The sequence below is a fragment of the Barbatula barbatula genome (assembly GCF_947034865.1).
Source record: "Barbatula barbatula genome assembly, chromosome: 9".
NCBI classification, from domain to species: Eukaryota; Metazoa; Chordata; class Actinopteri; order Cypriniformes; family Nemacheilidae; genus Barbatula; species Barbatula barbatula.
In genome coordinates, this window is record NC_136772.1 from 9,849,760 (window position 1) to 9,874,392 (window position 24,633).

Sequence of the window (24,633 nt, forward strand, 5' to 3'; positions counted from 1 at the left end):
ATTTTATAATTTAATGGTGCTAGTGCATACAATTTTTCTATGATGTAACTATTCTATGTATTCATATAAATAGAATACGCTACGGTTAATTTTTTCTGCTTTGTTTTTATTTAAAAGAAAATGTATATGGTATTATACAAGTGTTACGTAAATACAATTATGAGAATTATCCAGTGATTTTCATCAATTATCAACTCTATCAATTTTAGAGAATAATTTGTAAATTATTTTTATATATGTTGTGAAAAAAAGCGACCTCTCTGACATTTATTAAATGAATGGCTGCCCTACTGCCCGTGTCCTGTTTCTTTATTTAAGTGCAGTATCATATGTAATTATTTACTTATTCAGCCGATCTATGAGTGATGAACCCAGGGTTTGTACAGAGCAACACTTGGCTGTGAAATGATTATATGTTCCCACTCTATATAACCATTATTTAATACAAATCAATGCAGGCTGGCTGACATTTGGTGCCAAGGCTGTCATAATGTTTTTAATAAGATTTCATTGTTCATGTTCTTTACCGGCAGTATCATCCATCTTTAAAGTAATCCTGCCTCTAAGGGTACAGTGTACAGATAATGTTTGCTTGTTATCTCGCATGATTAGCACTGCTCTTTGTTCCACATTACACGCACGCTCGCTCACTGCATTGTAGGGAAATGGGCCACGCGTCCATAGAGAAATAGCTCGGTAATATTCCGAAATGTTTTGATGAAGTGGATGGCCAGGGGTGCATACCTCCTTTTCCTGAAGAAGCCTGCATTAGCTGACCTTACGAGTGTTCATGTCATAATAAAGCTGTCTCCGTTATATCACGAACCCGAACAAGGTCCTAATGTTCTGCCAAGAGCTGTCAACATGCATAAACTCAAGCACTTTCACACCTATGGCAAATAAATTGCTTTTCTAGCCCGCACACTCCCCCGCTGTGTGACGAATCTGCCAAAAACTTTTATTACCTTTTTCTCACCAAACAGAGTTCGATTACTTCCATCGACTGACTGTGATGACTGAAACCTCTCTATTTAGTGCAAAGAAATATAATATATGGCCAGTTACTTGGGCATTTTGAAACTAAGACGCTTCCCCAGGATGCATTCACATTCCTCTAGCCCTCAATGAAAGAACCAGGATGTGAAATGCTTCTTTCTGATTCAGACAGCTCACAATAACAGCCCAAACTCGTGTCCTGCTGTCTTTTCAAAATTCAAAACCCAACAATGTGGCTGCCATGGAAACATCTGCCTAGCCTGTTGTGCTCATCTCTGGACGAGTTCCTGTTCGTCTGTTTCCTCCCATTTCCCACAGGAGCTGCTCTGTGTTTATCAGCCAAAGAGAGATGTAGGACCAGCACAGGATAGGGCCTCCCTCACAACGTGCAGCTGGAAAAGCAAGAACCAAGACTAGGAAGGAAAATGGAGGGCAGCGAAAGGATGAGGATTTCAAAACAAATTTGCAAATCGCATTACACGGTCAACATGTAATTAGCTTTGCGTGAGAGTGTAAATATTGACACACGGTAATGAGTACATGGAGTCGACACTAATCTGAAACCCAAAGCCACGCTTAGCCATTCTATAAAAAGCTCTGTTCAACCATTAAGTATGGTGGAGTATGGTTGTCATGGTATCATAAACATATCTTACCAGCTGATACATAGTAGTATCGGTGTTCTGTGTCATATTCATAATTATAATCTCCAAAATAGATCTAAATTAAACTATGTGTACTATAATCAACTTTATTATACTGCACACTACATTCTTTTTAGTATTAACTATAGTAATTTGATAAGTACATTTGATAAATATTTACTATACTAAGACTAGGAATTTTACTAAAGTACACAAGAACATTTTTCACATGGGAGACTATTCAAATGTGCGACGGATTTCACCGTGCAAACCTACGGTGGAGTCATACTTACCATATTACATTTTCATGGTGCTTTTCGTGTCGTCTAGATGGGGGACATCAATCACTAAGACTGATTTCTCAGTGGAGTCACGTAATATTCTTCCTGAACAGATGTGAACAAAGCTATGAAGAGGAAAACATCAAACAACAAGAGTTACAAAGCGAAGCCGCATCAGGAGAATGGCTCGATACATTTTCTTCATCAATATATAATAGTCCAAGAGCTGAAACAAAATGGATGATAACCAGACTTGATAAACAGAGAATTGAGCAGTACAGATACCATATGTTTTGTTCGGGGCCACAGAACCGTGATGAACTGAACTTACCATGATTACTCTTGATTTCTTTGCTTTCAGACCCGTAGTGAAGCACAGAATTACTGAAAGCATGTTTGACTCCCTAAAATATGACTTTGACACGACTGCCCCTGTCAGATTTGTCTAAAATATGGGCGGATAAAAATGGGGAATTGGTATAGGGCCAATGATTCAATTACTCTAAGAACATATTTGGCCAAGGTTAAGTTTGGTACACAGATATTCAAGACATTATGGTTCAAACTGCAGCCAATGTGCTCCTATTAGGCATGGCAGTCATTACATATATCGTAAGACCGGCCACGTTAAAGCTGCTGTGCCCCAGAGGCTAATGCTTTGATTTTCCTTCAAAGAATATACACACTGAAGCTAAGCTTTACTCGGCATATCGACAGCATTCAGAGTAGAGCATGTTCACGGTGAGAAATTACTTCCAATTTGAGATGATGTGGCTTTGATATAAAAAGGGACTTGTTTGCAATCAAGTCGTGTCATTCGCAGTGCAATGCAGAGATTGTGAACAACGTGAGCGTGTGAAGGCTGCATTTCCAATATAAACCCATCAGAAATGAGGCTTTTTGTGGAGAATACCTCAGTCACAATGCATTTGCAATTACATTTGCAGATGTACACGAGGGATTTAAATATCATCTGGTTCCCAGGCAACCACAACAATAATGAAACCTATATGTAAATGAGGGACAAAAAAAACAATACTTGTATTCTCTCCAGAGAAATCTGGGGTAGAGGTACTTCCGCTAAAGAGCTACAGTACATTTGGCCCTGAGAATGTTCAAGCAGCAGGGTTGCCAGAGCCTCAGGCTTATTTGCAGGGACCTATTCGTCACCGAGTGTCCAGTTTTGCCAACACACTAATAGGATACCATCCTCGGTGAGTTTTTCATCATTTATATCATAACTCTGAGGATGCAAATCTTAATTTCACCACACATCACTGCATTGTTTTCCTGTGGGGGTTTGTGTCTGTTTTGGCAGGGGCAGGATATTACAGAGATCTTTAAATGGATAATTTTTAACATGACAGACATTCAGCTCTGATCCATATAACCCATCTCGGCTTCCTCCTTAGCCATGCAGCAAAAGCGGCAGAGAAGAAATCGGTGGCAGGTGGTCATTAGTGTGTCACAGAAGAATGACAAATGGTTGTGCCGTGGCGGCTGAGCATCATACTTTTTACTAAAATTACACAATTTTCTGGATCGCTCTCTGCTGCTCAAACACAAAGATAAGCTGAAAGCGTATGATATTAAATGCGTAAAAATGCCCCGAAACGTTCAAAATGGATTCGTAGCCTGCTAAAAGTAAAGCGTCTCCCTCGTGTCCTTTGACTTAAAGCATAACAAATTGCTACAAGCATCATTTACATCTAGCTACTGTATAAAAACAAGGTTTAATTTTTACTTCATAAACAAATGCAGCATGTCGTAGGAAAGGGCCTCCGATTTGACAAACGACCAGGAACGAGCCGTTTCCATTCACCGCACCAGCGGCCGAGGGCCAAGGGAGATGGGATTAAATTATCCACCCAAATTAAAAGAGCATATCAGTCTTGGCTCCGCTAACAGCTGTTAGCATTTATCTTCCGCATGTGTTCATGCCATCCGTTCGTTCTGTAATGTTTTCAAACTGACTTGGCCGAGATGGGCGGAGTGGGCCTGTGAGTGGCGTCTGGGCGCTAATTGTCTCACTGTGCTAGAAAGCATTTGTGTGTGGATGTGTCTGTGGAAGCCCAGCGATTTGGCTAAAAGGGGGAGGTGGACACACGAGGGGATAGGGAGGGATGACACAGGTGCAGAACCAGGGAAAGAGGACGGCTATTACACAGCAGGAGAGTCTACAAAAAGTCACTCCATCACAGACGGCTGATTAAAATTTTATAAGGAGGGGCCAAGGGTAAAAGTCTGCTGTAGGTTGTGGTATTAGACCACGCTAGAAGTGGATTGAGAGTTCATGGAGACCAGTGGAAACAATTGGATTTCCTTTATTTGCGTAGGGCTATCCCAATGTAATCTCTCTTTAGTTTACTTTTTGGTGCGCCGCATACGAATATATTTTCACAGGTGCCAGCCACATGGATCGTTTGTTGTCCAAATGTTGCAGTTAAGTGAGATTGAGGTTGTGGGAAGGTGCGGGCAATGTTTTTCAGATGTGAGTATGTCTCCGTAGACTCTTAACAAGTTGGCGACATCTCTTTTGTGATACTCCGCTGGTAGTGGGCGTTTATTGACTGGGCTCGCTTTGATGGGGAGCATCGAAAACGAGATCAAAGGAAGGTGCGGTAGGCACTCAGAATTGTACCACGCTGATGTTTACTTTTCACATAAGAGCCTTTCTATTGGCTATTAACTGCTTTATTGGGACTCTTTTTCATGCTTTTGTTAGAAAGTCCGCTTGTAAGAGATTGTAGTTCATTGGTTTTACTGCCACTTATCAATTGAACAACCGCAACGCACACTACACCAGCCCTCGAAAACACACACACCGAGGTCCTTAGTAAATCAAAAACAGTGTACAAGCTCATGCTGAAACTGTATTGTCTAAATGTCAGGAGTCCCAGGGCGAGGGTGCAGGGGGATGGGGCGATGACGCTAGATAAAGTGAAGAGATTCAGGCAGCAGCCGTGTGCGTGACAGCTGTTTTCTTCCACGCTCGCTCCCCGGACCCCTGTCAGCCACCCCACCATCACTCACCCCCTAGACCCCAGCACCGGGACAGCAGTGACAGCTCCCCTCCCTGAGCCCAGCCAGTGAGGTGCAAGAAGCAAACAGAGTCCTCAGCTGAAAAAGCACGCAAGATCCGTGAAATCCTATCTGGGACGGTGAGGGCCTCAGATGACTCTGATGTCCACCCTGCTGTGATGATGGTTTATATGTCATTGGGACAGATCGAATCTGCATCTGACTGCAAAATTGCAGACGGCTCGGTCTCTTCGTCTCAGTGTATGGACAGAGACATCCTAGAGGGAGGCCCTTATGGCCTATAGAGTTTGAATCGTTTCCTAAGGTTGATGGCAGAAGAATTCTCAGAGGATTCATGGGTAATTGTTGTGTCATTACTGAGGTAATCATGCAGCAGACACTGCACGTCGCTGTCATCCACCCTAAAAAATACAAAAAATATATAGATAAATGAATGTCATAGTGTGTAAACAGGCCGAAAAGCCCTTCAAATAAATGAAGAAAGGACATAGCTCCCATCTTACAGGCAAATGGTTATGGTCTGCAGGATGTGTAAGAGATAATGGCTGTGCTGGAGCCTCGGCAACCCGGGATATTGTTATGAAGACTGCAGGGGAGGGAATGATAGCACATTATGGACAGATTTTATCACCAGATCATTGACAACGCTTGTGCCCTATTAAGCGAAACATGGCCGGAGAGCTTAGGGCAGGTTTATGGTTTATGGGAAGAGGCGAGTAACCTGTTCAATTTTGTGTAATGTACACTAAAACAATTATTTTAACTATACAGGGTTCTTGAGCTAGCTAGAATTCCTAAGACAAAGATTATTGGTTCATTTTGTAACTTAAGCCTCAAAATCATCTCGGTGTTAAACAAAATACAGGTTACATGGTACATAGCAAGTACATAAAAAAAATCGGTGTTCAAAACTGGCAATGGTAAGCTTATAATAATGTATTTTACTAAGAAACTGTATATTTAAAAAAAAAAGTTACGGGTTGCAGCTTTAAAGGAATATTTCACCCGAAAATGAAAAATCTGTAGTCATTTTTCATTTCAAACCGGTATGACTTAGTTTCTTCTGCAGAACACAAAAGAAGATATTTTAAAGAATAATATTTTAAAGAATATAGACACAAGACCAATGCAAGTGAATGGGTACCACCGTTGTTCAGTTACCACCATTCTTTTAAATATCTTCTTTTGTGCATAGGAAGGAAAGTAATAGAGGTTTAAAATGACAAGAGGGTGAGTAAAAGATGACAGAATTTTCATGTAAACTATCCATTTAAAGGTTCTTCAGATGAACATATTGCTATATACCATCAGTTAACCTACAGTAGGTTCTTAAAAGTGCCAGTATGAATCAAGCACGGCATCACTAGAACTTACAAACAGACTGTAAACCCGTTTTGTCCTAAAAAGTAAAAAAACACACACTTTTAACTCAAACGTTGTTCTTAGTCACTACATCTTACTCACATATACAGCTCACAGATACACACTAATACACACATACACTTAGGCTTCCCATCAGCAAATTAACTGAATAAAGAGCCTCTCTTTGCTGGGTCGTTTGAGTGGCTAATTAGTCATCAGCGCATGCTGTGTAGATAGAGCGAGAGGGAGAAGTGTAGGAGAGAGATTGGTTTTGCATCAAGAGGTAGAACTTCAAAAGACATGTGATGAAAGCAAAAATGCTTTAATTAAAATCTATTTGTATGAGCAAAAAAATCGTCATAATTCTAACCCCCAAAAATAGAGAGAAAGAAAACTGTGTTGTTAGATGCGGGCGGAGATATAAACACATTAGTTTAGATAATGTGGCGACTTTATTATCCAAGCAGGGAGCAGAAACGGGAGGAACTGACTCTGAGATTGCCGATAATTTCCCCTTTGTGTCTAACTTGGACTGCGGCCATATTTGCTAATAACAGTTTTGTGATTCAGCCCCTCGCCTCTCTCTCTCTGCCCGTTCTTTGTCTGACATTGCCTCTTAGTGCTGCTTGTGAACCCCCTGGCACCGCATTTATAATAGATGGAGCTCAGTGCACACAGAATAAGCAGGGTCAGTGGGAACCATCTATAGTGGCGGCCGGTCCGAAACGCAGCAAGACTGAATCAGGATTAATCAGATGCGGTGGCTTAGTTTAGTGAAGCCATGGAAATTCTAAGACATTATAAAGATGTAGATAACCATAACCATTGACAAAATTCTCCATCTCCAACCATAGATCAATGTAAAGATACTGTTCAGGATTGTCTTATGTGCACTTATGTCTCTCTATGGCATCTCTCCGTTTTGCTTTGAGCAGCATGATATAAAGAATTTATCAATGTTCTGCTCTGTTCTTCTCAATGCTGGATTGGATGTTCCTCAGAGCAATCATTAAGGCCTACAAAACAAGACCTCTGTCCAAAGCCCAAATTCCTGCTAGCTAACACATGAATGAAAAGGTCTCTATGGATAATTCATGCACTTTCCAGGTAGCGAGAAGAATCCTAAATCAACATACAGGGAGCATTACAGCTCGAGCAGTCGATAAGCTCTGTGTCTTTATGTTAAAGCTTTGTTGTATTAGACATTATGAGCCAAATTAGGTGTGGTTGGGCAAAGAGAAATGATTTGGCTTCAGGTTAGTTAAATGGCAAGTTGACTGTTCAAAAGGGTTTTCTTTGGGTTTAGCTAAAGACATTGACTTTAAAGAACACATTTTAATGTATGTTCATATGCAAGTAAATGTTCAGGAAAAAATCCTCCGTTTAATTTTTAGGTAGCTTTAAAGGGATAGTTTACCCAAAATGAAAATTCTGTCATAATTTACTCACCCTCATTTCAAACATTTAGGACTCACTTTCTTCTCCAGAACACAAAAGAAGATATTTTAAAGAAATACGGTGGTACCAATTGACCATACAATAGAAGTGAATGTTGTTTGGTTTACCAACGTTCTTCAAAATATCTTCTTTTATGTTCTGCATAAGAAAAAGTCATACAGGTTCGAAATGAGGGTGAGTAAAAGATGATAGAATGTTTAGCTTTAGGTGAACTATCCTTTTAAGGTTCATGGTCAAAAAAACTAAAACTAAGGACAGTGTCCTGCCCATGAATACCATCTAACAATAGGTTGTATCAAATCTTGTTTTTGATCTACAAAAAAACCCATCAAAACGAAAATTGCAGCTTATCGGCAGACAATATGACACCAGTTAATGTGTTAATATTTCTGTATTTTATTTAGGTCTGAGGTAAAGGACATGCCAGAATAAATTAAGCTTGTGGATTTACAGCTGGGAAGGGAAAAGTTGGAAGGTTTACTCTCCTGCCATATGACTGCCAAAATGCTTTTACTGCTACACACCACAGGGAACTCTTTAATATCCAAACTGGCCACTATGACTGAATACTGTTAAACCAGTGAAAAAGAAACTGCTGAGTAGGCAGTCAGTGAGCCATGATCTCTCTCTTCCATCCACTCTCTATCTGCCAAAGTATTCATCAGAGGAAAATCCAGAGCGAGGAGAAAAGTATCTTAAATAACACGGCCATTTTATTTCAAGCACTGTACAAATTACGCTACACTCCATGGATAAATACTGTTCCCTCAACCGCGGCAAGCGTAATAAAAATTCCATGAATGTTCGGTTTCTCTCCCAGAAAATCTTGGCCCCCAGCTGCTCTTCAGATTTTTCAGCAAAATGCTCCATGTAGCAGGTGTAGCCATTTACACCTTCCAAAGTACAAGCAACCGAATCAACCCCGAGCAAGCTGACTGGAAACGTGTTGATGTGCCAACTGCATTTTTTCAGACAGTTAGTGTTACTTAATTCTCAGCCTCAGACTGCCCACAGTCCACTTGCTAACCATCTGATGCATGTTGCCCACAAAACTAAACAAGACTTTCCCAATATAGGAAACTCTAATCTTACTGGCTGACATCCATGAGTAGGTCACACAATTTTTTTAATGTACTGTACGTACAATCGCTATATTTTGTCTGTGATTTATGTTTAATCGTTCATGGGCAGTCCCATACTAGTATATTCCACTGCAGCCTGTATTGTGACATAATATACATCTCAGATAACGTAAAGCAAATCTGTCGTCTCATATTCATTATTTTCTTTTCTCCTAAAGACATGTTTGGAACTGGAGAGGTACTTACAGACGGAGCCCAAAAGACTCTCCGAACTCTTCGACGAGGAACTCGACTGCCTCCTCACACCAGCCTTCATGAAAGGGGACAGTGACGAGGACTTGATGGACCCTCTGTTGCCTAGCTTATCCGACGAGTCCAGCCCGCCACCTCTGCTCGTATCCCTTCCCAAGATCCTCCACGCCACAAGCACCAAGACTACAGATGCACCGGTGAAAGAGGCCAGTGGTGGGGTGAATCCTGCCCAGCTCAACGCCGTCACATCCCTTACACCACCTTCCTCGCCTGAGCTGGGACGGCACCTCGTGAAGCCCACGCAGACTCTTACCGCCACAGCTGATGGCACGCTCACACTCAAATTTATGGGCAAGAAAGTTGGGCTCGGGGCAGCGAAGCTAGTCGCGACACATTCGGTACCCTCGCCGCCAAGCCGCGGAGCACAGAGCGATGGAGAAGGAGGACTTGGTACAGGCGGAGGAGACATCCCAGAGAACAAAAAGAGGGTCCATCGCTGTCAATTTAATGGCTGTAGGAAGGTTTACACAAAAAGCTCCCACCTAAAGGCACACCAGAGGACACACACAGGTGAGAAAATGCACATCTTTACTGTTTAGGTATATGTATGAGTGATTTCAAAATGTCACATAATTGTAAAAAAACCTGTAAATGGTTCATTTTACATGCAATGTGAAGAAAGGATATTTTGCTTATATTTTGGGCATTACAATCAGCTACCCAAGGAAAATCGGATTAGGCTGAGGGATAAAATCCCAACTCTGTTTCACGAATTTGTAAATCTCTGGTAGTATTTAGCTTTTGTGGAACGCTTATGGTACATCACGTCGACACATGTAATAGCAGAGTTACATGTAATAAGATAACGTTCCAGAAATCTTCCTTGCCAAGGTTCTTATACTATGGAAGGGTCACAAGCGATCTAGTGAAGCTAACTCGATTTTTGCAGCACAGCCCCGAAGCACGATTTCTCTCTCCTGCACCTTAATCTCAAACTAAAATGGGCCCAACCACACCATTCAAAACCTGCCAGTACAGTCAGTAATTGCAAGATGATTGATAGACTGACTGGGCTAAATCTCATTTCCCAGCTAATTCAGGCTTGCACGCCTTGGTGCCGCTGTTGCTGCCCTCTCGCTGAACCTGAGAGTGTGCTGCACTCTCGTACCGGCCCTGAAAACCACTGTGACGGTGGCCTCAATACAGCGTATCTGGCCCCTGCAGCCAACTGTTGACTCGGCAGCTTACTGCGAGTGCTAGTGATGCTAATCGCTTTCAGGCTGATTCTGGCGTGTAGACGGCGATTCTGCTTTTGAAGAAAAGAAGAAAAAAAAACGTTAGCAGGAAGATATAGGGACTGAAGAAACATTCTGGCATGCTGGCTCATCAATAAATATGTTTATTATGTGACAGATTAATTTAGATTAAAAACGTTTGGTTATTATGTCCACATATTACTTATACAGAGGATTCTTACTTTATGCTAAAATTTACATTTATGCATTTGGCAGACGCTCTTATCCAAAGCGACTTACATTGCATTATATTATCCTTTTGTTTTCGAAGTATGTGCTATCCCTGGGATCGCTAACGCCATGCTCTAACCACTGAGCAACAGTAAAACTGCCAAAATCATTGATTATTGTAAGTGTACATATAAGACTGTTTCTTCGGACACACGCACACCGAAGTAAACTTCCGGTCTATGTTTGGTTATAATATAACAACTTATTTAATTTTATATTTTACAATTAGTTTTATATTTAACAATTTATTTTATATTTCATTCATATTAAAATGAATTTATATTAATATTTTAATATATATTCATTGTATTATATTACCTTAAAACTAAACAGTTACAGATTCTTTGCAAAGGTTCCTTTAGCTCAGTGGTTAGAGCATGGTGTTAACAACGCCAAGGTCGTGGGTTGGATCCCAGGGGATTGCACATACTTAGAAACAAGTGTATAGGATGATGCAATGTAAGTCACTTTGGATAAAAGCGTCTGCCAAATGCATAAATGTAAATGTATGCACTGAAACAAGAATTAGACTTTATAAATGTAAGATATTTGACAAAGATGATAAAATATGTGATACTTGACAAAGGACATTACATTTTAATTTTTATATTATCTTTTTTAGTTAACCTGACAGGAGGCAGCCCACACTATTTTTGTTTCTTATTAAAGGGATAGCTCACCAAAAAATAATAATTGCTCACCCTCAGGTTGTTTCAAACCTATATAAATGTCTTTGTTCTGTTAAACACAAAGAAAGATATTTATAAGAATGTAAGCAGTTTTCAGTTCTGTGACATCATCCACTATCATAGTAGGAAAAAAGTATTGTATATTTTGTTGTTCTGTTGAACACAAATGGAAATATTTTGAAGAATTTAGGAATGCAAACAGTTCTGGGGCACCTTTGACTACCATTTAATTTGTCCTACTATGGCAGTCAATGATGTCACAGATTTAAAAATTGCTAACATTCTTCCAAATTTCTTTCTCTGTGTTCATCAGAACAAACATCAGAGGCTTCCATTGACTTCCATTGTATGGACACAAAATCACTGACACATTTCTCAAAATATATTTGTGTTCCACAGAAGAAAGAGTCATATACAGGTTTTGAATGACATGAGGATGAATAAATGATTACAGAATTTCTATTTTTGGGTGACTATCCCTTTAACAAATGTAATTGTAAGCATTAACAATATATCTTTTCTGTGAGGTACACATTAACTACTTCACATATGAATAAATATTTTTTTCTATTATGACTATTTTTTTCTATTTATCTATTATTTTTTCTATATGCATAACTGATGAATTTGTATTAAGCAATGGTATGACATATACTGTATTCTGATGGTTGTCAGAAGTCACTCGCCCCGGTGTGGTCAAATCGTTTTTCACCTTCACCCGCAGCAATTTTCACTCGCATTATTGTAATGGGATGGTCCTGCTTTGCCTTGTCAACAATGTTTGCAGAAGTTAATAGCACATCCCTGAATGAGATTTGGAGTGTGAAAGTGGGTTAGAATCTGAGAGCTCATTTTGAAAGGCAACGTGATCCACTAGAGAAGAAATGAATGGATGATAAGCTCTGAAATCTAAACTTCAGAGACAATAATAGCTAAATCTGTCTTGAGGTGACTGAGGAAATGTAATTAACTGCAGCATACACACCTAGGACACTGGTGCGAGAGCACTGGGTTGCTATTTCGGAGGGGGGACGTTGCTAGGAAACAGTATCAAAAGCTGAAGAGAGACTGTAATAGGTTGATTATTTACAGCTTTTAGATGCCAATTGAGGCTCCAGGATGCCACATGAATCCAACCTTTCCTCACAACCTCATCTACCTCTCTTTGGGTATGGTTGGGGTTGCCAGGCAACTACATCATGCATATCTAAAGCAAGCAATAATTGGTTGGTATTGCGGAGTGTCCATAGGTTGCAGACTGGCTGGATAGCTTCTTCGTTCTCTGTATCCTTTTAACACTCTCTCTCTCTCCCGGTTGCTAGGCGACTCCATCATGCATCCATGACTCTCCAAGTTATAATTGGCCCGTGTTATGGTTGCCGTGGTTGCAGGTCCAAGCCTGCCTCACTGCTGTCAGACAGCAGTAGAGAGAAATAAATAAATGGGGGGAGCGGGGGCTATGGCATAAGGAGGGAGCGTGCGAGGGGGTCTTCGGCCAATTATTGAGAGTGCGGTGCGAAACGTTCGCCATCTCACACCTGCGGCCCTCCATTCTCAAAATGACTGAGAAATAGTCTTATTGTGAACCTCAGTAGTCACAGACACAAGAGCAGACACTGCAATATTTTTAAACTGATTTTATAAATCGGGGGAGCTCAAGGACAGGCAAACATAATAAAAAAACCTCAAGGCACTCTGACCCGTTGTTTGTCTGCACGCATCTTGCGTGGCAGAGAAGGATGAGAGATGTCAAAGAATGCTGCCCTGGCCTGCTGCTTGTTTGCTTTCCCAAAGGTGATCTAGAACAAGAAGAAAAATACAAGTAAATTGTATTATACTTGACAAAGATTTTTTGCCTTAAAGTCATGAAACGAAAAAATAGATGCGGGATGGAAAGAGGAAACAGTAAGAGGTGTAAGTCGTGTCATCTGTCCATCACCCATGTCATATCTACCTTTACTTTGCGTTGCATCATTAGAGAATTTCACGACCAACTGAGAAATGTAGCGGTGAAATCGCAATTATGTAACCCGTGTCATCTTTTTCCTCATCTTGCATCATGGAGCTGGAACCCTAGTTCAAAGGAATAAATAAATACATATACTGTCCATGAACAGACGAAAGTTTCATAAGAGCGGTATGTGCGTTCGGATGAACAGTGTACATTTTTGCAATATGAAAAGTGGAAAGGTAATACCGAATATGTATCGGATCATATTTTTCAAAACAAAAGGAAATAACAGTCATATAGTCCGTAATCCTTTCAATTCTTTCCTTTGGACGTTTGTTTCTTGGGGCAACGGGTACATTCCTCCTGAAAAGTTTAGCTTATAACGGCATCATTTTCACATAATGTGGTGCACAAGCACAGCCAAGATGTTCATCAGCCGAATTAAGCCGGTTGACCATAATGAAGAAGCATACATTAAACCACTACCTAAAACGCAAGATATGTTGGTAAAATACCTCTGCCATCAGCATCAATTTAGTCATCCTCAGTTTTTATTTGAGCAGCTTCCATTTTAACAGAGCTTTTCTCTAGTTAGTAAGATTGGTAAACACAATGTTCACTTGAGAAGCTGGCAGCACCTACGCTGTGAATATGCCATTGTTTCCCATTAAGCGTCATTAAGACCCCAATTATCATTACCACCTCCAGATCTGAATCCGTGCCACTGACACCCTCCCCATTCCCACCCAGGCCCTAGGCTGAAGCCCGTTCTGTTCCATAGGAACAGCGCCACTGTGCCGGGACTCTCTCCTCGGGTACTAAAGTCCCCCTCCTCCCTCACTCAAGGCCATATTTAAATCTGAGGCATAAAAGTACAGCATGTGGAACAATTGGTATCTCCTTTCCCATCTGTTTAACTTCATTTGAATTTTGGAGCTCACTGGGAGGGTGGAGAACATAAAGGGAAACAAATTCATCTGGTATGCTTGACTTTGGATTATGAATTAGCTTGGTTATAGTGACTGAGCACATTTAGTTTGCCCCCCTCAATTTTAGAGAAGAGGGAAAATGACCCTTGAATCGGGTGATTGAATCGTTGGCTGTCTTAAACCAAGGGCAGATGCTTTGCTCCCTAGCTGGCAGCGTTTTTGGATAGAGGTGCCTTTTTAGACGGGTTTCCCGGAATTACAACAAATAGTTACTATAACAAAAACAAACAAATACATTTTAAGTTAGCTTTGGCGATAAAGCAAATGTTAAATTGAAAAAAAAATTATTTTTGAAATCAAATGACGTTTTAAAAACAATTTTACTCTCAACCCCTCAGTCTAAAATGTTTTCATTCTTTCAGTGCATACTGAATTGTGGGATATGTATCTAGTGACGAATACATCTATGCCACCTTCAGAAATTCTCAGAAGGCAGAAATCTTACAATCATTTAATTGACATGCCACAGTGTCTGCCTGCCTCAGATTTTAAACATGGCCATTGAAACAGCAGGAAGTTTGCACTACTGAGATGTGATTGGTTCGCTAGAAAAGACAGATAGATCTGATTGGTTGACTGGATAACAGTGACGAATGATTGAGAGAAACATTAATGAATTCTGTTTATAATGGAAATGCTGACAGTGGCACAGCGGCCGCCTCGTTCCAGAGGTGCACCATCTGTGTACAGGTGTGTGTGAATGGCGAAGCAGGGATTAAATGATGTGTATTTGTGCGTGCAGGTGAGAAGCCTTACAAATGTTCCTGGGAAGGCTGTGAATGGCGTTTCGCGCGAAGCGACGAACTGACGAGGCACTACCGCAAACACACAGGCGCCAAACCATTCAAGTGCAACCACTGCGACAGGTAAGAGACGTAAAAACTGCAAAGCCAGCCCACTTTAGATTTATGCAGATTTTAACCCTTTGGACTTCCCAAACACCTCCATGCATTTTAAACACACTAGGTAAAATTACTCAAAACTACACAGACCACAAGCATAAACTCTGCTGTTGAAACCGTCTCCCCATCCCACTTGCAATCTTTCTCTCTCTCTCTCTTGTTTTTCCTTTTCCGAATTTCATTCTGATGGCACGCACATAGCACACTGCATCAGGCTTATTGGAAGTTAGCACAGGCCCAGTTCCCCGCTGAATAACTCATTCACAGTCTAGTCCTATGATACCCATTACTGAATTACTGCGAATATATCATTCTCACATTCTGTTCCACTTTCGACCATCCTCCATTGGTGTAGCGTACATTTCCACATCGAGTACAGGGAGAAACATTAGTTAAAAGCAAGGGTGTGCATTCCAAGGTAAGCAAGTTATATAACAGCAATATAAAAAAGCTGGGGAGACAAAATGGATGCACATAGAGCTTAAAGGAAAGACACAGAGTTTTTCCTTCGACTGCCAATGTCTAGTTGAGAGTATTATTGGAAGTAATGCAGAATTACAGTAATACTGTCCATTTTAAATGGAAAGATTAAAATTGGCGCATTCAAAATAATAGTATTTCTTAAAGGGATAGTTCACGCTACAAGCAAGAACAGTGCATAGTGCACAGCAGTACATAGTGCACTTAAGTTATTTAAGACTTATATTTTAGGGTACAGGTGTTATGTGGATCGCACGCTGGTGATAAATAGGTGAAAAGACACAGACAGCAGAGAGAGAGAGAGATTTGCATTAGCATGGGGAGAAAGAGTGATAGTCTGTCAGGTGACAGTATTAGGAAGCTGTCACTCCAGCCTGGCACGCGGGTAGCAATTACACAGCGGAGTCCGCGTGCCCACTGAGCCAGCTCCAGGTGGAAGCACAATTAGACACAGCACCCCGTCTCGCCGTGGGCATCAAACCGACCTCGCCGCAGCCTTTTGAAAGTTGTCCATTGAACATTTCTCTGCTGCTCCCGCACAATAAATCTCCCAGCGGACGAGTTGCCGCCGGGACGGCCTCTGTTCTGCAGACTGCCGCCGACACCTGAACAACGCCGTTTTCCCTCGAGCGCCGCCGAGCATGGGAACTCTCTGGGGAAAGGCGCAGGGAAATCTGTCTCCTTACACTCATTACTCAGTGTTTGGCAGCTATTGAATGACAAAAGGAGGTGGAGCCGACTTGGATACAGAAATCTACATTGGCAGTTCAGTCTCCCTGATGCCAGGTTTAAACAAGGGCAGGTTTTGAATTTGGAGTCTAGCCTAAGCAATTTAATGGCACTGTAGAATCCTGCACGTAGTCCCCATCCGCCTTTGTGAATTCAGCCCTCCTGGTACCGGCTCTTAGTTTGGGTTTAATACTAAGGCTTGTAGAACCTCCTGGGTATGCAAATCCATTCTCAGTTCTGTATCGCATTATGAGACAGTGCAACAGTATTACACAGTGGATGTAGTATTACAAGTGTGATCGGTTGTTAGGATATGAACATGTCCTTGTGTAGTGTTATTGCTCTTTAATGGGGTAATAGCCAAGAGTAATGTGCAAGCGTGGTGGAATGAGACTAGGGTGGATGTCCACTAGCACATTTTTATAATAGTCGTATACACAAGTGGCTAAAGGTGCTTTAATATATACATAGTTGAGAGGCACAGTAAAATAGAATAGAATATAGAATACAATTAATGCAAATCCTGTCATCATTTGCTCAGCCTCTTGTAATTTCACATTTGTATGACTTTGTGCAGAGCACAAAAGAAGATATTTTGAAGAATGTTGGTAACCAAAGTGAATGGGTACTGCTGTTGTTCTGTTGCAAACATTCTTCAAAATATCTTCTTTTATGTTCTGCCGAAAAAAGAAAGACATACAGCTGTGAAATGACAAGAAGGTGATGACAGAATAACATTTTTGGGTGACTTATCCCTTTAATGTTAAGCAGACACATTTCGATCACACTTCTGTGTCCTCAACCTTCATGATCCATATTGATTCTGGATTTTTGGCTTAATCACAGTTGTGCATGTGTTTTTGCATTACCATCACAAAGAGTTGTCTAACAGTAAATACAGTGAGCCAACACATCACAGTCCTACTGTCTCTCAGTCACACACACCAGTGTTTTGGCCATCATTAATCCTGCCTAATCAAGCCCAGCCCCCTGTCGGGCGTTCAGAGGGGTTGAGTGAGAATTGGGGGGAGTTGGAGATCTAAGGGTGAGCCAGCTGGTTTTGCAGCCACTTACAGTGAGTCACAGGACCATCTGTCCAGTCGCTCTGCCCTGTCTCCACACACCTGAAAGCCTATTCACACTAACCAACAAAAATCAAACCGTGCACAACAACAGACATTTTTGCCAGGATTGCACACCTGAAATGAAAGCATCTCTGTGGTTTTATGCAAATGTTTCAACAGGTTTTCGGCTACTGGAATGTTATTGGCCAGCACAGCAGTCCAGCCATACTAAGCACACATAATAAAAGAAACAACCATGACTCACAATATATTAAAAATGCTTATCCATAAAAACATAAAACAGCTCAAATGTAATTACAGCACATTCATTTATTATTTTAAAGTCAAATATGACCCAGAAATAGATTCATAAGATTCATTTTTAGAACTCTGTGTAAATAAATAGGCATTAAGGCCTCGTTGCCCGAACATGAGAGATCGAAGGATTCTCCTTGAAAAGTCTTACCGCCATAATTATAGTGATTTGTTCAAAGCTTCAGTACACAACCATTAAAAAGACTAGAAACAACAGGTTCAGCTCCTAGGCATCCAAAAACCATCCAGTTTATATGCAATATTCAGAATTTCTAGGAGGACTGATTTAAACAATTTTCAGTATACCTTTCTGTATACATCCCCCTCCCACCCCAGTTTCAATCTCGACCGTTTCCCCTCGTAAAGCAACAGAGGGGTTAACACTGTGGCTCTTGACTAATTAATAATGGATACAGCCAGAGGCAAATTGAAATTATAATTCTGTACTCCCACACTCTCACTTTCTGCTTTTGCAGAGTTATTCATTCCAGTTTAGATTCATATTCCAAACTATGAATGTAATATAGTAATCCTCGTAGGCCCATAAATGTTAAGCAGACATGGCATCACAACTCCATATTTTCTAAACATTGTTATGTATTACTCCTACCAGCAGCGGCTACGCATGAGCTTAATTGATTATGACACGAAAAAGCCCACGGCCCACTACGAGAAACCAACCGCTATGACTCAAGTGCTAGAAAACTAATGCAGCCACACAGTTTAAACAATACCATTTCACCTCCAGCTTTAAAATCATTTCCTAATTCAAACAGGCTGCCCGTGATTTGTGGTCGCACTTCCAAAAATGATTTCTTTTGCAAGCGATGGCTAGGCAAAGACCCTTTCGCTAAATACGTTGGCAAGAGGTTCGAAGCATTCTGTCGCAAGTTTTCGAGCAAAAAGCTGGCTATGCTTAAAGAAGATTTTTTCCCCAAACGCCAAATGTTGTTTTCTCTGTTCCATCTGCAAAGCCTGCGCCACGCTGTCACGCTTCTTCCCAAGAAACTCAGATTCCATCTGACAATCTCAAAACGGTTGAATATCACTGATAACTGTGTTTCCTATGCTGTATCTTGAATCCAAGATTGACTGTTGCTTTCTCTCCCTACAGATGTTTTTCTAGGTCTGACCACTTGGCTCTGCACATGAAGCGACATATCTAAGGCCGGGAGAGAAAGAGAAAGAGAGAGAGAGTGAGAGAAGGAGATGACGACAAAGAGTGAGAGGAGGAGTGCACCACCTAAAAATTCACTATGGACATTGGGTGCACACCAAGAGGGGTCCGGCCGCAAACATCACCGCGAGGAACATGTGTGGGCAAAAGTTTGATTCTACATCCTCTCGAAACAGTCTTTTCATCAGCGATTAGCCATGCCTTACCAAGCCCTTGCTTGGAGGTCAGACACTGCCAAACACCACTGTTTTTATTTTTCCCTCATTCTCTTTTGTACAGTTCACCACAAGCATGGGACAGGAAATGCCACATCATGTACAAAACCTATATGCACATTCATTCTTCTCAGATGAATAGTACTACTAGATTCACGCTCATTGTACATTCTGGAATGACTTCCGTCTTTTACTTTGTAAACCACATCACAATAACCAACCTGCAGCTCTGTGGTATACAGCAAGCAACCAAACTCGTAAAACAACATTGCCAATACGTTCTGAGGAGTGACCAATGGAACTAGCGGTCAATTGTAACGCCCGACCCCCGGAAGCAGGCTCTGCGTAGAAAACTTAAAAGAGACGCACGCGCAGCATCGGCAATGCTCAGGATGTGCACTGATTTCTCATCCTCTTCGCTCAGGAGCGAACTCTTCTCTGCTCTTCACGCCTGTCACCTCACAGGCGACCGAAACGATGCGCAGCGACACTTTCTTGCCTTTGTTTTTTAAAGACAGTGTTAAAAAGATGTTTTGTTTTTTTCTTCGGAGCTGAAATGTCTTAAACTTCTGAAAAGTGAAAAAACTCGACACAAGCATAAATGTGCACATATGGGCGACAGGAGGGAATTGTAAGCCCTTCTCAGTATGCACAAGGTTTGACTCAGTGGCTGCTATCTGGCACTGAAAGCGAACAAGTTTGACAAACATAAGACGGGAAAAGAAATCCCCCAAAAAGATCAGGGTTGGCTCGGTATGAAAGGACCGCCGTCTTCTGTTTTTCATTTCGATTTGATCTAGGAAAAGTATATCCGCCACAACCTGGCGTCAGCACGGACCTTGTGTGATGCTCTTGACACTGGAAAAGTTCTTTGGCTTTGTGTTGATACTGGCACCCGTGTGAGAACATAGTCCTCCAGTGCACCAAGGCTGTGAGAGGCCGACGGAGGAGACGTTACGGGGACAGCTGGCAGGACTTTTGACTCTCGGATTGGAGGATCAGCTGGGATCAGGATCCAAAAGAACTCGGTGGCATCAGCCCTGATAAAAACTTTGCCTGTTTCGTATCCATTGTCTGCACTGATTTTTTCAATGTTCTCTGTGCTTTTTTCATACAGTCCAAAAAAATTCAAAAAACAAAACAAAAAAACATTAAAAACAAAAAATGACTAGGAGGGAAAAAAGCAGAAAACAAAACAAAAAAAAATTCAAATCTCTCTTTCACACAAACACACACGCAGAATTGTTTCTTTGCTCTTGGCTTTTCCTGAGAAAAACAGAAAAAAACGGAAAAAAAACGTAGAACAATAATTACCAAGTTAATGAACAGCGTTAAAACAAAACACTGCATGGCAGCCTCTTTCAGACAGATACACACACTTGCACACGCACATGCACAGCTTGCCTCTCAGCATTATTTGTTTTTCACCAAAATCTTCACAGCAGGGTTTTAGCAATTGTTGTTTTGTAGGATTGCATTCCATCCAGACATCAGACTCTGCGACGAGAGCTTGTTGATACATTCTAGTCAATTATGCTAAACCGGGCCTAGGTCTAGCTCTGTGTTAACAATCAGCTTCTAAATCACGGGGACAAAATATATATCATTGTTCCCAAGGTTGCGAAGCCTGCCGTGACAACGCGATCAGGGCGTTTCCTTCTCCTCTGCATTGATTTAATGGCTGCTGGTTAGGAGGGGAGATTGAAAGCCATTACGATTCAGAAGTTACATGTTGGGAGTCATGGCAGACTCTACTAAGCGATCCCGGAGTGTCCCTCAGGGACCCGGAGCTTCAGATCAATACTCTCAGCGCAGAACCACATAGAGGTAAAGGGTTGGTGCCTTTCTCTTAGTTTAGGTTTGCTGAAGGCAGCTCTTCTGTCACATATACAAACAAACACACACACACACACAGTCACTTTCGTTTGACCACAACTGCATTAAACTGAACCACGTGTCTGCCATTTTTAATGCCCATTTTTATTTTTGCCAAATCGTATCTTCTTCAGCGAAGTCATGCCAAAATTCCAATGAAATGGGAGATCGCTTCGTCTCCACTAATGTACAATCAGCTGTGGTTTGTGGCACTTTCCGCAAGGAGCGGCGGACTTTTTTGAGGATTGTATGTGTGTATTTCTGTAAAGCAAGCAGGACGTGTTTCAACACCGTCATAAACCTGCAGCAGAATTGTGGGATGTCAGACAGTGTACAGCATTCTGACAGTAATTAGAAAAACAACTTAGATTTCCGCAAAACATTTCCATTTTACTCACAGATAGCGGCGATGAAAAGCAACATTTATTTCACACTGATCTGGTCTCCCACGACTCTAATGAGTTTTTGCTCCCTGAGAAAATGAAGATTCTGCTTGTTCTTTCCATCACCATATGGGATATAACAGCAGGAAAGCAGGGACCAAAAAATGGCGTCTTATCATTTCCTGACATTGATGAACAATGAAGCCACAGCAAACTTGCTCAAATCAACATTGAAAATGTACTTATAAATACCATCCATTTAAATACAAGCCATGTGAAATACGAAAATTACAAGATCCCTTTTCACTCTGCCAAGATGTTCCAGACGTTACCAAATGAATATGGAACAGGCCAATCAAATTCATTAGCCGGCGGCACGTCGCACATATCGCTCCACATATCAAGTGCCATTTGAATCCCAGTTCCTCTCACTTTAAAAACAACAGCAGCGGTCCACACGCAGTTAATCCAACGCATATTTACACTTTGCCCAAAGATTTATGCATTTGCAAATAAACTGCTGGGTGAAAGAGAGAAAGGAATATTTTAGATTCTCTTCAAAACTCACAGTATATCTTCCCCTGCCCTACACCAGCTTCCTTTCTGTTCGTTTTTGAACATCTACGTGACCATTGGTTTGGTCTCAAGTATGTGTGCTTGTAAAATACAGTCATGTTGGTTTGAATGCCGAGTTGAGGATGAGTTTAAACCCTAACCGTGAAGTAAACAGCGAATTAGTCGCACCGGTTCTAGTTTATAGTCAGCGTAGGACGTCTCAAGAAATATTTACAAGGTCACGCCTGCCTTTAGAAGGAACATTCTGAGCATTGCAAAAACAATGGTAAAGATGATGCTTTTCATGAAAGGAGTTCACTCAACTCTGAACACAATTCTGAATTCAGACTTGTACAGACGATCTACTTCAAATCATACAATATTAATAGTCTATGGACTTGAATTGACATGAAGAAGCGTTGTGGCAGTAAGAATGTTTGAAGACATTCTAAGGGAACGATTTATAGTGTACTAGCGATTTGGGCACTCTTCCAATGAAGCTCCCTCTCCAAGCCGTTTGCTTTTCAGCTTCAAAGAGGCTTTTGGCAGCTTTTTCAATTTTATACAAAAAAATGCTTGAAAACATCACTAGGGGATTTTATGAAAAAGGTCAGGTGACTAAGACGACTATCGTTTTGTAATCTCTTTTATCAGAATAGCATTTCACTGCATAACTAACACTCACCGCCGTTGCCGCTAGCTTAGTCTGTTTAATGACACTGCTGTCGATTGTCTACATAACATTTTCTATCATTTCAAGATGCACTTATCACAAAAACATGGGAGCAATTTTGTTCCTCAGCGTATTAAATATGTAAGCTGTAAGGTTTAAACCACAGCATTAATGGAAATGTCTCTTTTGGTCGACGTTGCTTTTAAACGTACCCAATCATGTATCCAAGTACACTATTCCGCTTACTCTATCAAATACCCATACAGCTTTTACTCGCATTGTAAAAGAGAGGGGAGAACGCTAAAGGTGGGTTTGTTAGAACTCATATTTTTTGAGGTATACTGCATCTTGAAGTGCATCCGTATCCATGTTTGTCCAAACTTCCTACATCAGCAAGAAAAAGACTCACCAGGTCTTTTTGCGTTTCTCAACCTCCCCATCTATCCCACCCTGCACCTGCAGTACCACAGTCAGCTTCTCTGCTATACTCAGATCATTTCAATTCCATTCTGCAGTTTGTAGAAGGCTCAAAGTATGCGCTACCAGCTGTCATCTATGTCCGTAGACATAACTAACCAGGGAGCAACCGGCCAACAACAGACCTCAGTAACTCAATGCTTTACAGGTGCTCTCTCTCTCTTACCCAAACATGGCTCTAAAAGACAGCCAGCAGATGGTTGAGCAGGTACAGATATGAAAAATATTAAGAAAGAACCGTATGTGCCATCCGGATTCATATCTATGAAAGCAGAATGACATTTTGCCATATGTAGGCTGAAGCGTGTAGTTTCTCGCTAGAGCAGGGACCCTCACATCCACCGTCAACTCCTCCCCCCTCGCCACATCACTAACACTCCGTCCCTTCACTTCCTGTACTCTTCACACTCTTCCTCTCCGTTTTTTTATTCAGTTCTTTCCTTGTGTGTTTTTTTTGGTCTTTTGCTGTACAAAGTGTTTAAAATGTTATTATTTGTATGATATAATGTTAGTATGGTAATGTTCTTTATTAAGGAAGAAGATGAAATTTATTTTTGTTACTGGTCTGTTTCATAATTCTTTTTTAAATTGGTATTGTAAGATATCTATGCAAGAACTGTTCAGTGGAGCATTTTTATTTAAGAATGTAATAAGTGTAATAAATGGTAGAATCTGAACACCTCAGACTGACGTTTTCTGTGTTTGTGACCATATAGAAGAGATATTAATTTGATAATGAAAGTGAAAAATAAAGACGCTGAGGGAGAGAGAGACACAGCCTTTTCATAACCTTTGGTAAGGTGCTTTCAAAAAGTCAAGACATATATTAAAACATTATTGGATTTTTTCCCAAAGTCATCACGTTGTTACAATGGCTCCAAGTGCAGCGGTTTAAAATTACTATTTTTGTCCAGCAGTTCTTTGTGAACTGTGCTGCTTGTCTTTCAGATTCCAGTCACTTTTTGACAGAGTGTGATGTGAATTAAAACAAATCATGAGCAGGCTCAGACACAATTGGCAAGCTCTTTTTGCATGGTAAAACATGTTAAACAAAGCAGACAGTACTATAATCTTACTAATACTAAACATGATCAAATTCGCCAAACTATTTACTAAAGGAGCACACAAGGGACAAGTGATGGTCAGAACTTATATAATGGGTGCTACAAATGTGCATTCATTTGTTGAGTTGTCCTGGACCTTTGACAGATTGTGAATTACAACACATGACCACGGTTCGGCACAATATGAACTAGAACAACACCAAAGATATAATAATCTAATTGTCATTTCTGCAATACACAGAGGTCCGCTGAGAACTCATGTAGGCCTATTTGTAATTTTACGACGGCTTGAAATGTGGCTCATCCAATCCCATTTTAGCAGTAACTATCTGTTTTATAATTCAAGTTTATTACAAATTAATGACCCGCATGAACGTCTACGACCCCCCCTTCCAAAATTTTCTCACAGGGCCACTTCGTGCGTCGCATCCTTTAATTAGTCGTCACAGGCC

General features: G+C 41.0%; 1 protein-coding gene across 1 annotated transcript in view; it reads left to right on the forward strand.

Annotated features, from left to right (window-relative positions):
* The window catches only part of klf7b (Kruppel like factor 7b), a 40,611-nt gene extending 16,811 nt beyond the window's left edge, over positions 1-23,800 (forward strand). The window contains exons 2-4 of the mRNA XM_079463605.1: positions 9,084-9,687; positions 15,015-15,138; positions 18,877-23,800. Coding sequence (XP_079319731.1) covers positions 9,084-9,687; positions 15,015-15,138; positions 18,877-18,928 — 780 coding nt within the window. The 3' untranslated portion in view covers positions 18,929-23,800. The remainder of the gene's footprint in view (positions 1-9,083; positions 9,688-15,014; positions 15,139-18,876) is intronic.
* The last annotated feature ends 833 nt before the right edge of the window (positions 23,801-24,633 follow it).